Raw genomic sequence first — 18,096 nt, forward strand, 5'->3', positions numbered from 1 at the left:
AATAAATAACAAAGACAAACACTATAAAAGTTTGTTTACCGGACTTTAAACGTAAATATCTAATTATTAAGTGATTCAATGCACCTTTTACTTAATTTTTCTTTGCGCTTTGTCGTCAAATAAGTCCAATTCCTGTCCCAATTAAACAAATACAAAAAAAAACACCTAATAACAATAATTACCAACACGCAAAATACTAAACAAAAACCACTGACAACAACTGCAGCACTATTAGAATCAGAGACATGCATTATCGTTGTGCAACTGCGTCGACAATCGCATGACAATATGTCGTGAAGCGATGGAATTGCATGGCTCGGCTACTATACCAGCAAGCTCAAAAATAATAACAATAATATAGAGTGGCATTGTCAGTAGGCAATCATTCCGATAAATTGCCCATTCTATCGACGCCATCTACAAATAACCGGTCGTACTGTGTACTCTAGTTTTATACAAGTATCTGGTCAAGCATCAATTAAAATTTTTGACAATTTTTTTACTTTTCGTTTGAAAATTTCAATCTTTACCAGTTTAGTGCGCTTTTCTAAGTGTATTTTACGTTTTTTTCTACTATTATTTTCAAGAATATAAATCAGGAAAATATTAGGGCGGAACTTGAATTACAGTGAGATTATTACGAGTCTTAGGAAAAATTAATTTTGTTTTTCTGTCAGTTTTCCAAGTTTTGAATATCTATACCAATCTTCTAGATGAGAATCCGTCTTAAATTGTATATTCTGTATTTTCAATCATTTTTTGGACGTTGTTTGTCGCAATCATCCCTTATTCGTTAGACAAAATAAACTACTATCTAGGTAATCATAGAGTTAAAATAAAATATAGACTGAGCATCTCATTCATAAATAGCTGGAACATGCGGTCAGACACTGTCTTGTTATTGTTGTGTTATTGTTTTAGGTTATAACGAGTGCGACACGAGCGATAGATTGGTTGAGGTTGTCTCTGTCGTAACGGTCGTTCCCTGACGACTCTGCCGAGAAACACAACACTGTCTTTCGTTTCTCAAGTACACCTGAACTCTCCGTATCATAGCCGGGTAATTTTTTTATTTTAATGAAGCTATAATTGAATTAAAAATATATCGTATTTAAACTTTTTATATTTTATTAAGATTTAGGACAGGTTTTTTAAATAAAAGTTTTAGAGTCCAAAAAGGATAAAAAAAATAAAATACACGTTATAGAAGAAATTTTATAATCGAAATTAGGTAATTTTTGAAATTAATAATAAATTATTAATTTTAGTCAAACATTTACAACCCCTAATATTAATCAAACCAGGATCTATTCCATAGATATAATAGAATCGGCGACAGGGAGAGAAAAAAAAATATGATTGTTGTAATTTTTTTTCTGGTTAAGTGATGTCTTATTATGTAAATTAGAGAAAACATAAATCTGTTCCATTAAAGCAAGGAAGGTGATAGGAAGTGGATAAAATAAAAACTACATTTATTTAACTCGGTACTGTCTTTATTATACCGGGTGCGTCTCAAAAGTGGCTCATCCCCATAATTTTTTTATATTTTCAAATAAAAAACAAGATTTAGTATGTTAGTATATGAAATAAATTAGGATTGATTGACGCATTCAATTGTTTTTGGTCACTTCCTGTTTCACCGGAAATGACTATAACTTTTAATTTTTAAACGGCACCCTCGGTATATTTCTACTTTATTCGATAGAAAATGACACTCTGAATAGAATGACATATCATATGTCAACTTTTGACATTTTCGCATATGGTTTAATTGTAATTGTAACACGCGGTTCATAACGACAATTTGACTCGAAATACCAAGTGTGTGGTATCAATATATTCATAAAAAATGCTTTTTCCTAATATGCTAATGAGTTACCCTTGTTCCATTTGAAAAAATTGACATATGTATGATTAAAAATACGATTCGTACATCTTTTAACCGGCCTAGACAAGACACGAAACCTATTAGACGATCAAAACTATTTTTCCAAGGCTACTTGATTAAAACTTAGTGGATTGAAAAAAACTGGATTGAAATTTAAAATAGGATATGTTTTTAAGCGACAATGTCAAAAGTTGACATATGATATGTCATTCTATTCAGAGTGTCATTTTTTATCGAATAAAGTAGCAATATACCGAGGGTGCCTTTAAAAATCAAAAGATGTAATCATTTCGGTGAAACAGGAAGAGACCAAAAACAATTGAATACGTCAATAAATCCTAATTTATGTCATATACCTACTAACATGCAAATCTGTTTTTTATCTGAAAAAATAAAAAAGTTATAGGGTTAGCCACTTTTGAGACGACCCGGTATATTAAAAAATATTGTTTCATAATGTAATATCATTTTAAAATTCTTGTATGTTATTTTAGATTCTGAAGATAATTTTAGAATAAACCGGAATATATTTTTAATAAAAACATTATTAATTATTAACAGGGTTATAATTATGATTTTGTTACAATGTAAGTAAGTAAATAATGTAATGTAAGAGAAAAAATTCAGATTTTACATTTTACTAAAATATTATCTAAATAAGCGCCTTTCTACAACAACGCCACTGACTCCCAATGGGTAAATTGAGAGTTGCCTACCGGTCAAAAGTCGTTTCAAGACTTAAATGGATTATTTAAGTCAAATTTCTTGCAAATTTGGCACTGGCGAACCATATTTTATAGTTCTTGAACAGAAAAAGTCAATAAAATAAACACTTAAGCACTACAAGCTAAGAAAATGCGTTAATACAGCCGGGGAGATAGCGGCAACAAAGCTTTACCGCACACGCGCAACACGTACTACAAGGTAATAAATGAATGAATAGGCTCCCTCGCCTCTAATCCGTGTTGTCATATTGTAAAGAACTTATCCTTTTTAAACAGTATCCGACTTATAATTTAGTAGTATAAGAGGACTATTTAATACATCTCTGGAATATTAAAACCTACTTTATTAAACTGTAGTATTAATATCTCAATATATATGTATAACAAGAAAAAAAATATTGATAATATTAAAGACGTGACAACATAGGCTGGATGAGGAAGGCTCGGTCGACTGTACCCAGAAGTAAACATGTGTACAAAAAAGGTTGTTTGTCCGCGTTGAGATGTAAATAGTGTAGTCTATATTTTATTTTAAGTCTATGTAGGTAATACTCGATGCCTGGCGCGACACCTACATAAAACAGGTGCTCAACAAACTGGGAAAATTAAACGAAATTTACGGTTTGTGAGCAGGACGGGGACTTGATGCGTGAAGCGGTTAGCACGACGGCCATTTTGAAACAAAATGACATTCTACGCCGATACCAGTTGGCGGGCTGCACGGCTTTTGTTTTTCTTTCTCGTCTAACCCCCATTTCAAATTTCAACCCCTTTATTTCGTACAATTTTTTAAAATGAAAAGCGGATACTATTAAAAATATAATCTTATTGTATGTTCACTAACAGATTGATTACTACATAAAGACAACCAAATTCCGACAAAAAACTAAGCCATAAAACAGTTCATAACAATCCCATTTTTTATGACTATTTATCTCTTCAATATTACCTAATAAACCTTCATAAACGTCAACAGGCTGTCACTTCACCAAATCGTATTATGATTATTAGCGCCATCATCAACGAGCGCTGGCTTTCCGTTAAATATATAGCCTCACTAAACTCACTCCAGACCCACTTGAATCTGTCAAAACGGGCCAGATAAGGGACCTGGGTAAAGAACCTTTTGTTTGCCCACTGCGCCCGCCTCTCAAGATAAGCCCCAGTGTATTTATAATCTAGATAGCTGCGGCCCGAAAGTGACACTGCGGATGACATTAGAAGGAAGTGTTAGAAATAATGATAACGTTCTATAAATAGTTCGTCTGTCTTTTTTTGTGATGGTTATCTGTAAACAAGCATGTAGTTGTTTTTGAAGAAATTTTAATGGTATTTTTCAAAGAGAAATTTTTGTTAAAATTAAAAAATTCAAAACAACTCAAGTAGTACTCACCAAAGGCGAATAAAACGCCGAACTCTCCACCCCTATACTAGGATACGGATTCTGATCCGTACTAGGATAGGGAGTACCATACATTCCCACGCTCCTAGGGTACTGTAAAGCCGCCAACCGCGCAGAATCGTACTGACAGGAGCACACGCTCTGTCCGGTGACTGGATCGGTCACCAGGGGGCGTCCACTCTCGCAGCACTGCGCTGGACCCGTGGAAGAGGTACCGCCAGGTGATAGAGCTCCGGGAAGTCCGGAAGAACCACCCGGACTGAGGGAACCACCTCCGGAAGCTGGCGAGGAGCCGCTGTTGGTGGTTGGTTGGCCAGAAACGAGTAACTGAAACAAGAGAAATATGTTTGAGAATTTTCGAGAATTAAATGGTACTAGGCATCACGTTGTAGCCTTATTTCTATCTCACAGTTTGTTTCAGAGAATATTCAGATTGGATTCGTTGAAATTTAAATGAAAATCATAGTTAATATATTTTTCAGTGTCTGTATTACTGTGCTAACTTTGCCACAAAAATACCAGAATTCACTGGGGTAAATTCGCACACATCACGCAAAAAATATCCCACTTCTGATATAAGGGCTCTCAATAATAATATTGTTTAGAGGAAAATTAGTATTTTAATAGCAAGAAGTGATCACCACAAATGTTTTTTTATTGAATAATGAATATTTTTCGTATTCTTAAATAATTCAGTCTTCGTAAATTGACACAGATTAAATCATCCCAATGTTAAGGGAACCTTCGACTATAAGATGATAGATACACAATTCTACAGGGAACTCTAACACATATTATTTTACAACTGCAGTAAATCTTGGTTACAACCAGTGTTGGGAATAATCAAATGATTTTAGATTTCAGAAGATAAAAAAAACAGAAAGAAGAAAAACGTAGTAACAAGTCGAGGCATGAATGTGATTATGGTAAATTCGAATGTTCTTTTAATATTTGACATTTTAATTATTATTTTGATTTTTTGCTTTTAGAACCGGAACAAGATGCTGAGACCTTCAAGCCCTCAAATTCGACAATTTAACATCGGACCCATTTGATGCGACTTGGAAGGCCTGTAGCAAATTCGTCTAGACGTTGTCAAGTCTAACGATACAGCTAATATAATGAAGAAATGGTCTTTTTATAGAAATTCCTCAGGATATCGACCGGTAAATTAATTTTCTTATTATAATTTACTCTAAAATTAATAATAACATTACTATTCTCTTCGTCGATTCGATTTTTTTTTTAATTTTTAACGTGTATGCTATATCAAGTTTGAATAAATTATTATTAGTTTATTGCACTTATTTTTTATTGCCCTAATGGAAAAATTTACTGTGCTCGTAAGTAAGTCGCCCCACTATTGATAATTTTCTTACCCTTTGTAGCTAAGGGCTTGTTCAAATGGAAAACTATTTACAGTATAATTATTTTAGGTAGTTGGCTGGGAAATGACTATCAATGACGTTTCATATCAATGACAGCGATCTTCATCATCGATTATACGGTATAACAAGAGTTACTAATAGTGTCGACTTTTAAATGTATAACTCAACAGGGAATGAAATTATTTCATTGTATTAATGATACGGTTCATTAATATAAGGATTTAGGTACATTATATTAATGAAATCTGTTCATTGTACCAATGAATGTGTTCTTCAAATTAATGAACACTGTTCATTGATTTAATGAACTTAAAGTTCATAGAGTTAATGAATTACTTTTCATTGTGCCAATGAAATCGTTCATCGGCTCAAAATTAATGATTTAATTCATTATATTAATGAACTTTTTCATTATAAATATGTCGACTTTTGGTTCAGTGTAACTTGATGTGGGAAGGATGTTTGGATTGTAAGGTATGCGATATAAAGAAATGCTTATAATGCTTAATGCAACAAGGCATTAGGGACTTTTTTCATCAAATCGACATGGATAACAGCTGTATATACAAGACTAATTGTTGAATTGATTATTTAAATCGTATTGAACGAGCAATGCACGCTCGCGTATGCTATTGTGCAAGTCACTGGCATTCAATACGTTTAATAAATCGCCTGTGACATATACGTGGTTGATTTAAACAGTAAAATCGAGCAGATACTCAACAATTTCAGAGAGAACAACCTTTTAAACGGTTAAAAGTTTCAATATAAGGTTCATGTTCATTTTTCTAACTTCTTTAAATATTCAAACTGGAGTTTTTTGAAGCCTTTATAGGGTAGTACTAATTATTTTCTAGTTTTATCAAATTGACTTCAAAGATATATAAACTAGCACAAAGGGAGCATATTTTCTTAATAACATTTTTCAAAAAGTTAATAATTCTATTTAGGTTTATTGAAGAGCACTAAAACCCACATTCAAAAGAATAACTTTAGATATTTTTGATTAGCCCATTTACGAGTTATCGCCGATTTCTTTTTAAATATTTCTCCTTTCTTATGGCCCTGTATTTACTTATGAGCACCAGTCAAGGTAAAAGATAACTGTCAAATGAAGTTGTCATTTCAGAAATTTATCTATTTAGCGCTTTATTATTTTTATTAAAAACTCATACCTACATCGAAAATATTAGCCATGAATTACACTACCGAAGAAAAAGTATTGATGATTAAATGGTATTATCAAGGAAATAGTTATCAAAAGGTGTCGGACATGTTTGCTGCTCTGTATCCGAATAGACCGATACCGGTCTATTCGGACCGATACCGCTCTGTATCCGAATAGACCGATAAATCGGTGCGGAACTCGGAACTCGAATGGCCAGATGCTACGTCTTCTCTGTGTTACTCTATGGATGTGAGAGCTGGACACTGGATTCACAGACCGAAAAGAGAATAGAAGCCTTCGAAATGTATATGTACATACGGATGCTGCGAATCTCATGGGTACAAAGGATCACCAACGATGAAGTACTCCAGCGCATACAGAAACAAAAGAGATACTGAACACCATCAAGGAACGAAAAATGCAATACCTGGGTCATGTGATGAGAGGTGATAGATACGAAATACTGCGCCTCATAATAGAGGGCAAAGTGCAAGGGAAAAGATCAGTAGGAAGAACGCTTGTCTGTGGAAATCTTCCGGGCTGCAGTTTCCAGAGCTACAATTGACATTTGGTTTGGCAGGAGAAGGCCTGATAAGAAGAAGAACCTACATTCTACAAATCTACAATCTTAAATCGTACATTATCTATAGGATCCCGATACAATATACCAGCTCTACTGGATGCTTCTGTCCAAAATACTAACTTATAAAAAAGGTTGGGCTTCCATTTTAGTTGAGAATTCAACAAATCATTCACTTTATACGTTCCATCCCATAGAATTTTTGTCTCAACGTCCAAGCACAGATTTTTTACAAAAAAAAACGTGTAAAATTAAACATTTCAGCAAAAACTCCAATTTTCAAAAGTTACACAAAGGTTAGTAGAGAAAACACCCTGTATTTCGTCTGATTCGTTATAAAAATAATAAAACATCTATTTTTAAAGCATGTTTTTATGTTCCCAAGCATTTTTAAAACGCTATTATTGTTTCTAAAGATGTAAATCAACCTCCCGAATCATAACTTTAAAACGTCCTAATTCCTGCCTACATTTCATTTATCCAACTCTCTATTTTTTCCCGAATAAATTCACGCTAAAGAAAATTAACGACGCCATCGAGAACTGTTATCTGTCAATGTGAAAATTTACCGATTTCAAAATAAAATTTTATTCCATGGATATTTATAATGTTTTCACACTGTATACAGTGCTATAAATAGTTATTTTTAAGCGAGATAGAACCAGAAACTAACTGTTTCTCGTTTGATTTATTAACTAACAGCTTTTAGCTGTCTAACAGCGATCGCTATAAGCATCGGGTTTGAGTCTTTTGTTGTTAGAATTTCTTAACAATGTAAAAGTCATTGTTACAAATGGTTTTCTATCGTGCAATTTAATTATTGGAGTCTTTAATTATTCATTGTTAGTTTTTTTCTATTTGCTTTTTTCATGTAGATTAATTAGTGTTCTTTCAGTTTGTCTAATTTTTATTAGTTTTTTAAATGTTTAGATTGTTAAAATTAAAAAAAATGGTAAAGAGTTCTTTATATTAATTTAAAAGGTTGTTTTAATATATTAACAGTATTTAAAAATTTTATTTAATTAGATCTGAGAAAAATCAAATTTAAGCACAAATATACAAAATGATTGCTGGTATATTTATAAAATTCTTTCAAATTAACAAGTACCAGAGACATGACGAATGTCTAATGGCAGGCTACGTTGCCTTAGCCTCGTTTTTTTTCTCCAATCACCTTGGTATACAACCTTTATTTCATGTTAATCCTGTAGTTACATTACATTAGTTTTTTTATCGAAGTATTTGATAGATTTTTCCGATATTTAAGTTGGTCCACAAATGGAAAAAATACTCATTGAAAACATTTCAACAAAGGAACATTTTTTATTGCCTCTTAGAACAAAGAGGAACTACAAGAGAATATAATGGATTAGAAAAACTTAATACAGAATATTACAACAGGAAAATAAAATATATGCTTTAGTTAACACTCTTAGTTAAATAATGAGGACACATTTACTTTACTTTTAAAATCATTCTATTACCTAACACCTATCGTCTCTGTTGTCTGATTTCCCTCCCCATAGTTTGCATAATATTTTGAAAATCAATAATTATTTATGTATACGGAGTGTCCTAAAACTGAATGTATTGAATTTACAGAAATATGTCTATTTTTAAATAGGCAGATCATCTCAATAAATGTATAAATTTTTTTGTGAAGTTTCATTTTTATGATCCAGACCTTATCGAATCACATTCAGTAGGTTTTTTACATCTTTTTGATACAAATCATTAAATCTATCTTCGCAGGCAACGATTTTTCAAATCAGCAACTTCAACTTCTTTAATTTGATCTTCGATACCAATCATGTATGATTTCAGAGCTTTGCGAAATGCGGGAAAGAATGAAAGCGACTTGATATTCAAAGGCAGATGATTGTACATTTTTTTGGCATTGTACAGTATTGATCCTTTAATTAGTTCTGAGCTCGGGGTTGGCAGATAAAGATCGTGCTCCGCATTCCTAAGTGGATAGTTATGAGATGGCCTTTCGGAAATAGCAGATATGTGCTTGCGGATTAAGCAAACGGATTCAAAAATGAATAAAGAAGGAAGAGTCAGTATTTTGAAATTTTTAAAGAAATTCTGGCAGTGAGTTCTACTGTTCAGTCTCAATAAATATCGAACTGCTCTCTTTTGAAGTTTGAAAATACGATCAAATTTTGTTGTGCAGCAAGTAAGTACCCCAGAATGGAAGGGCATACCGAAGATGTGACCCAAAAAGGGCATTCTAGTATTCTAGGGTATAGTATTATATACAGTTGTGATACAGTGCCGTAACATCTGGGCCGCTCCAAGTGAAACTAGTATCGTCCGCAACGAGGCAGATTTTACCGCTAATGTCTAGATTTGCAATGTCGTTGATAAACACCAGAAACAAAATAGGGCCAAGTAATGAACCCTGAGGGACACCACATTCTATAGGCTTACAAGAAGACATAGACGTATCAATCCTCACCAGCTGCCTTCTATTGCCAAGATATGACTTAAGCCATTCGAGCGGCACTCGTTATAATTCAAGAACGAAAAAAATTCCCATGCATTCGCCATTTTGCATGACAATAAGACATCAATAATACAGTTTTTGAGGCTATATATCTAAAATTTTTCGCAAATATGTTTGGTATATCTAATCGACATATCGAAAGAGCGCCAGCGTACCTGTGTATGTGTATGTACACACACTCCAAACATATATATCTATCTCTCTACCGACTACATCGATTTCCCATTTGGAACAGCGAGTACTCGATCAGCGTTCCGTGTCAAAATAAACGACGATAAAATGGATACAAACACACACACACGGCTCGTTCTCTGCGCGACAGATGTTCTTTTTGTTTTTTCCACAAATAAAACTCCAGCTAATGGCGCACTAATACATCAATTTTTTGGCCTAATCTTTGCGCAAACACGACCAGTGCTGTGCGGGATAGAAAGAGACAGTGTATGGATAGATAGAGAGGGCAAACGGGAAAATGACGAATAATTTGTTTGGCAACATGGCCCGTTAAACTGTCATTAGTTGGAGTGGTTAAAGAGTTATTCCGTGTTTCGCGTTTGGCAGCTTCGAGTACCTTTTGGATACCTGGAACAATAGCTAGGGCTTGTATTTTCACGTTCAATACTATGCAAATCGAGTTATTGTGGTTTGAGAACGTGAAATTGATCTACAGAACTAACATTTTGGGCTTTAATCTATAGTTAATTAATGTTGATGCCTCCTTAAGGGCATATATACTTGATTTATTTGCTTCCTATAGGTCAACTGTGTTTAGTTGTGCTGTTTGAAGGCACTTTGGCCCTGCTTAGATTAGGACGTCTGCTTGATTTATTTATGTCTTTACATTACCAGTGTATAATTTTGATTGATCTGTCTTCAATCGTTTTCAATCTGTGGAGATCACATCTCGTCACTTCTTATTTCTCTCTATTTCATTCTATTCTCTTCTAGTTCTTTTCGTTTTTCCAAGCATACATTCCAAGAAAACCTATTATTTCCAAAAAAAATATTTGTTTGTTGAAAAATTTAATTCTCTTTAAAGAAGCTGGTGTAATATTATTAAAGGATTAACATAAATTTAAGGTTATACATATACCAAGGCAAAGGACAGACAACAGATGAACCACAAAAATTACAGCATGGTATCCACGAGGTATAAGAGACCTAGAGGAGGACCAAGAGTTAAAAAACTTTTATTAGTTTATTTTGTAAAAAAACAGGCGGAATTCTGAGTATAATGGTACTTCTGATAGAATTTTCTACCAGCATCTAGAGACATAGATGACTTCTTGTAAACCTTCCGGTAAAAATTATAGTGGATGTTAAAAATAAAAATAGGAATACCATAAATGCCATAAAATCTAGATATTTTGTGGTAAGTATAGACATAAGTTTTTTGCCTATTGTAAGCCCTCCGGACTAAATAAAAACTGTAAGGAAATGCATATAAAACCAAGAAATAACAAGAAAAAGGGAACAATAAAATTAAGAAAGAAATAAAGAAAATAATAAACACAAAACAAAATAAAGAAATACTGAAAAATAAAGTAAGGGTTGTACCAAAACCTTCAATGACCAAACAGACTAAAATATACACACATTTTACAGCATTCCTAAATATAGAATAATTAAAAAAATACACAAAATAAACATTCTAAGATGCGAAAAACACAGTTATGACATCAGATCAAAACAGGAAATAGATATGCAAGTTGCTAGAAAGCATCACATCATATGCAAAAAGCCTCTTTAGCGATAGTATGTTGTTAGCTGTTAGTTAATGTTGCAAACTATTTATTTTAGCATTTTATTTGTGTATTTTACATATATTAATATAATTAGTTAGCAATCAGCTAACAATAAACACATGGTCATTTGATTTCTTAAAAAAAGGAGGATAGCACTTTAATTTGGTACACAAATTGTATATTATTTCGAACAATTTTTACGTTCCGTCGGCACAAGTCTCTACTAAAGATCCACGGCGAAAGGTCTTTCAAAAGGGTAAATAAATGTTTGCATACACTCGCTCTCGTACACTAAACCCGACCAACTCGTCCATGTTTACCTTTTAGCTTCGAAAATAAGGCACGTGAATATAATATAGGTCCCTTTAAGTCAATTAATTAACTTGAATACAAAAAATACATATGTTCGTATGAATTTAGTTGGTGTATTATGGTTTTCCTATTAAAAAATACCTTTTATAGTTCAGTTTATTTTTTTTAGAAAATATTACACAATTTTCGACAGATATCTATAGTTTACAGTTAGTTACACTATTTATAACTTATTTAAGTTTGGCGTAGAATGTTGAACACCCTGTATGATTTAAGACTACGATATTTATAGCAAAGTAAGTATAGACCATCTAAAGTAAATACGTACCTAATATAGTTTTCGTGTATTAGTAATAATTTTTTAAAGAAAGTTGAAAAATATATATTTTTTATTTATATCTTAATATATCTGAAATTATCCAAATATATTTACTTATATCTTATGATTATTTAAAGTGATCCAAAAGGAAGCCAAAAATGCAACAATATACAGGGTGTTCCATTTAAAAAAAAATCATCCCGATCCACTGACATTTTTTGAGCCACCCTATTGAAGTTAAAATATTTTCCTGAAATACATCCTCGTACATACTTTAGGTTTATACTTTAACAAAATTCTGAAGTTTTTTATTCTAGGAGCTACAGATGCCCGACGCACTATTGCCGGACCCTGTATAAACAAAGGTTCAAAAATTTATTGGTATCTATGTTAGTAGCTTTGTAACTTTACATTTTAAAAGTTACTATAGTTTTTGAGCAATATAATAAGTGGCTTAACAAAAAAAAACGTCTTTGAATGATCGTTTTTTATCACATTGACACCAAATTAATTATAATTTCTGTTTTGCCTTGTTAATAATAAACAAGCTTTGTTTGCATCAAATTGCAATAAAAACATCCGGATATAACCAAAATACACCGGTGATCGAGTCTACACTTAATAATGAACTTACCTAAAGTAACACAGTATACCAAAAAAAGCCGTGCGTATCACATCCCGAAAAATTATGTAAAATTTTCTTATTACTTTAATGTTAGAAGCTTTCCTGTGTAAAAAAATTACAAATTACAATTATAAACACGTGCTTTGTTTAATTACTAAGTCCCTAAAAATTATTGTTATTCATTATCAAGAATAAATATTTGAGTTTAGTGAAAAAGACAAATTGAGAAAAAATATATTTTCTAATTTGTAAATCTAACAATCATTTCAGTTAGTACAAGTATGTCGAGTATACAATAAGTATAAATAAACATACAAGCAACAATATAAAAAAACAGAAAACAAAACGTACTAATACAATTTAAAAAAATCAAATCAAATTGAAAAACCGGATCAAAGAACAAGTATCTGTGAAAAGTAAATAAATTCAGTATCAATGTAGTCCAGTGAAACATAAAACTGGTTTGATTGAATTAATTCAAATTGCTGTCAATATTTTTTTAATTTAAAACCCGGTGATTGAATAATGGTTTCGATTAGAAACATAAACGCTGTTAGTTGTTAATTTTTGAATTAACAAGCAAAAAGTTATGAAACTAATGAAAGGTTTGGACCGACAGCATTTTGTATTTGTGTATCTAGTAATTTATTATTGTGCAATATTTATATACCTACCCAGGTAGGTAATTACTACTTGGCACATAACAGAATAAAAATAACAATAAACCATTGAGTTAGACAATTTGAATTATAATAATTATGATAACAGTTCAGGCTTAAATCAATGATATTTCATAAACAGGTATTTTTCACTGATTCAAATCAGTATATTGACATGGTATCTTCATTAAAAGTACTACAAAAATACCTAACTAACAAAATTTGGGATATCTTGCGATTTAAATCTCCCCATGTAAATCTTTGGTTTCACGAAGTGACATCTCTGTATTACTAATAGTTTGGAAATCATTAGCTCCAAAAACTAAATTGATTACACTGCCTTAAACCTTTTTTTTTCTTTTTTAGCTATCCTGTAAAATAAATTTAGATAATACTAGTTGATTTTCTTATTAACTTTTGTTTAAACAAATCTGATTAAAATACAAAGTAAGATTCTTAAGAAAATGTAGAAGTATGAAAAAAATTAAGTTGTATCAAGATAGTACTATGTAAGAGTACTACATAAAGATCCCAGTAAATCTGTGAGTATCATGTAGGTACTTCAATATGTAGTTCTCTATACTTTATTATAATTAAGTACTATTCAAAAGCAACTTAAAGTAAAACTTATTATTATTGTTGAAGTTTGAATCTACTTCTACAGACAAATATGTCGAGTACTTCCTGAAATACGAGCGAAGTACCATCGAACTAACCTGAGATGCCGTCGGGTACCCGTATCCGGCAAACTGGGCGTACGCGGCCATATTTGTTCGCGCACAAGTCCTGAAAATCCGCGACAGTCGAGTCGTACCGATCACCTTAGAGCGATATTGCACATTTAATGAACTTCGAGCCGAATAAATAAACTAGCACCAGAGTCCTTTCAGTCACCAAAAACAATAGAAAATCGAGTTTTTAAGTACTACCTTCATTGTTTTTCAGGTACTGTAATCACACCGCACCACCTCGCCGCGAATATACTGAAAAAAAAACTCTCGTCGATCTCGACTCGCGACCCTGTCGAAAATGCTGCCTGATCGCGACTGAACGCCAATCCCCACCGCGTTGCCGCATCTGCCAGGCCCCACCCCTATCCTCTCACTACGGAGGGCGTGGTCGGACAACCTAACCAACAACTACACGAAAATCGCGGGGCTTGTGCGCTGGCGCGGCCTCCCATTGGCCGGCGTGCGTAACTAGGTCCCGCCTTGAACTGTTGGCTCCGCCCACGGGCTGCGGTAGTGGGGGAAAACATGCGTTTTCTATCTTGTTTTATGGAGTTTGTAAAGCTGGGAACAAATCCCCTTCTCTGCTGCGGAACAACGGCTTCGAGTTAAGTGAATTTATTGAAAACAAGGTGTTCCGAACGAGAAATGAATCGGCGGGTCGTTTGTATTTCGGCGCGCGGCGTTGCCGAATTGCCCAACTTTTTTTCGAAGAAAGTTGGAAAAATTTGTCACAAGACCTCGAAACACTTTTGTGGTAGAACTCCGTGTTCTTAGAGTATTCTGGTTTATTGTAGATGATTCGATCAAAAGCTTAAATTTAATTGCAAAATAAAACACTATTTTTCCATAGCAATTGTTAAAATTGCCTTATATCTATCAAAAATAGTAGATAAAAATAGTACTTTAACCAAAAGGGTAGATTAAATTTTAATGATACTTTAACAGCGAGGATAGGTTAAAAACTTTATTTCTTCTCGCACGTTTTTTAATTGCTTCCATTTTTGAAAATTTTTGTATCCCTTTTCATAAGATATTCGGGATTTAAATGGAAGTAGCTTGGATATGGCGTTTGTCGCCTCAGCCTGAATATCTGTTGGCAATTTACTTATTTCGTTTTGAGCCATTTCTGGCTCCAATTCAATCAGCAATCGACACGGAAGAGAATTAAAAAATATTGACTCAAACTGACAACTAAAGAGACAGCATTACTTATTTGTCAAATTATATAGCCAACCCAGCACAATATTTTTTCTACTCGTAATAAATTCCTTGAAATAATAATTTCTGAATATTTTTTAAAACGTAACTCGCTATGGAAAAAATATTGTTTTATACACGACGATAAAATTGCATTATCGTTTCCCGAAATCTTTTCGGTCGGCGATAAAATACCATTTTATCGTCTTATATAAAAAATAACTATTATGTTACTTAAAAGTGTAGACGGTAGATATATACACTATAAGCTATATTGCTAATGATTCTTTATAAAAAATACATCAGTCTGTTTAGAACAAACGCTTGATAATATTTTTATCTCCAGTATTATCTTGCCATGCATTTGTTTACGTTTTATTGATGTCAATAATATAGTATTGATGTCATAAATCAGTACTGTTAAGTACTAAATAACATAGACACAGATAATTATTACCTACACAGATTTTTAAGTTGTTTTTTTTAAATAAATGTATTTTTTGGACATAATTTATCAATGTATGATAAGCAGTTAATTGATCTAGTTAATGAGGTTTTTCAAAAATTTTTAACCCAGATTTTTTAGCTCAAATTTTCTAAAAAAGAGCGTTTTACATCGATGAATAAGAAAAAAAACAACATGATATTTGGTATTTATAAGAAAAAAATATATAAATCAGTAATATACTATTTAAATTTAGTTTTGAAGCAAAGTAAAAAAAATACAACCATGTCAGAACAAAATAATGCCTGAAACAGGTGTAAAATCTCAAAAAAGTTTGGCCAGTCTGTGCCTACACTGTAATAAGTACCTATCTTATCGTTACAACAACGATAGAGTTAAGTTTTATGCTCTTGTTCTGAGCTTTGTTCGCTTAATAAAAACAAGAGCCTCTATCTCAAACGATGATTGTCTCGACGCAAGTCAAACCTTTTCGCGGCAAGTCGGCTCCAAAGTGCATTTCTGTGTTAAAAATCGCCTCGCCACACTCCATTTTGCCTTTCTTTTATTTCTTGTACCAACGTTGCAACACTTGTCGTCGTAAGCGTCTAGAAATTTCTAGCTGTAGTACAATGTGTAAAAGACTTTTTTATTTTGCTAATAATACTTTCACAGGCCACGGAAACAAATTCTTCAGCAAATTTTTTATATCAACAGAATATTTAGTTTATTGTCTAAAAAAAATAACAGGCCATTGTAAACCCTTAGTATTCACAATAAACCTTGCCCCAAAGCCGATTAATTTCGCATTTAAATTACATGGGAATTTGCCACTTTTTGCAAATATTTTTTGTCTCTCGATCTTATTCTCTCGCAGCCATAACAATCATATATTCTTCTACAGAATTGAACGCTCTACAAAAAAGGTCTTTTACAATTTTTCGAGAAACCTACTACTTCTTTTGTGTTGTAATACACTTCCCTAATAAATTAACGCACCACAAAAAAATAACCAAAAGTTTAAGTTAAGTTTTTGTCAAAACCGCTTATCCTATTTAGACGATTTTTTTTGAATGATAGGTTATTCTTTCCACAATGTTGCTATACTAACTGTATTTTGATAGGAACCCTTTTTATACTAATACCGGGTGTAGCAATTATAACGTGTTTTTTAATAAAATTTGTGACACCCTGTAGAGTCGATCAGTTACAGTATCAAGGTATAATTGAAATCACATTTTAGCCTTATCTTTTTTTTACATTTTGTTTTTTTATTTACTCCATTATCTTCCTTATTACACGAGAAACAACATTTTATAGGATGACATGATTTAATATTGGTTTTAATTAACATTTTTCCATTTTACTCACTAAAGTAAGTAGCAGGCTATGGAAAAACACGGATTACCAGTAAATGTCAAATAGAGATGCTTGTTGTCAGTGTCGGTCGTTTTCGTCCTTTTATTATATCAAAAATATGCAACGTGCACGTGAAACAAGAAATCTTACTGGCGAAGAATGTGCTCAAGCATTAATATTGTGTGAGGAAGAATTGGAGAACGATTTAATGTAACTCACTCAACCATTTCACGAGTTATACAACGGTATAGAGATATTGGGAGTAATTGTCGCAGGCCAGGACAAGGCAGGAATCGAAGAACCAATCCGATTCAGGAACGTTTTTTAAAACTCTCAACATTAAGACAACGTTTCGTAACAGCTCGGACCCTTCAAACTCAGCTCAGAGATACTAATGCTCTACAAGTTTGCAAAGAAACTAGCATCTCTATTTGACATTTACTGGTAATCCGTGTTTTTCCATAGCCTGCGACTAACTTTAATGAGTAAAATGGAAAAATGTTAATTAAAACCAATATTAAATCATGTCTATAAAATGTTGTTTCTCGTGTAATAAGGAAGATAATGGAGTAAATAAAAAAACAAAATGTAAAAAAAAGATAAGGCTAAAATGTGATTTCAATTTTAACTTGATACTGTAACTGATCAACTCTACAGGGTGTCACAAATTAAACTTTTGGTTATTTTTTTGTGGTGCGTTAATTTATTGGGGAAGTGTAGATTAAATTTTTCAAAAATAATCATAATTTTGTCAAAAAAGTTGAAAAATTTAGGAATTTACCGAGTGGTTGAATTTAACCGTGAATAACTTTTGAAGTAGTAGGTTTATCGAAAAATTGTAAGAGACTTTTTTTGTAGAGCGTTCAATTTTGTAGATAAATATGTAATTGGCATTTGGCTGCCAGAGAACAAGATCCCTCTTCTATTCTCTCTCATCTTCTATTTTTTATTTTCAAAGTTGGCACACAACCCTATAGCTTAATCGTGTGTAATATTATTAAATATACAAGATATTCCCATTAAAAATTCTATTCACAATTCCCA

General features: G+C 32.5%; 2 protein-coding genes across 5 annotated transcripts in view; one reads left to right on the forward strand and one right to left on the reverse strand.

Annotated features, from left to right (window-relative positions):
* LOC115891191 (ankyrin repeat domain-containing protein SOWAHB) overlaps window positions 1-18,096 on the forward strand; it is a 329,208-nt gene that overhangs the window by 121,191 nt on the left and 189,921 nt on the right. The gene's annotated exons all lie outside the window — the stretch shown is intronic.
* LOC115891190 (homeobox protein araucan-like) overlaps window positions 1-18,096 on the reverse strand; it is a 117,650-nt gene that overhangs the window by 48,082 nt on the left and 51,472 nt on the right. For 3 of the 4 annotated variants that reach the window (XM_030911595.1, XM_030911594.1, XM_030911596.1), the window contains exon 3: window positions 4,010-4,345. In XM_030911595.1, the coding sequence (XP_030767455.1) occupies window positions 4,010-4,345 (336 nt within the window). Of the gene's footprint in view, window positions 1-4,009; window positions 4,346-14,039; window positions 14,371-18,096 lie in introns of those variants that run through there. The other variant, XM_030911597.1, reaches the window with a different exon arrangement.

Source organism: Sitophilus oryzae, unplaced genomic scaffold, assembly GCF_002938485.1.
Source record: "Sitophilus oryzae breed Bouriz unplaced genomic scaffold, Soryzae_2.0 scaffold_979_pilon_pilon, whole genome shotgun sequence".
NCBI lineage: Eukaryota > Metazoa > Arthropoda > Insecta > Coleoptera > Curculionidae > Sitophilus > Sitophilus oryzae.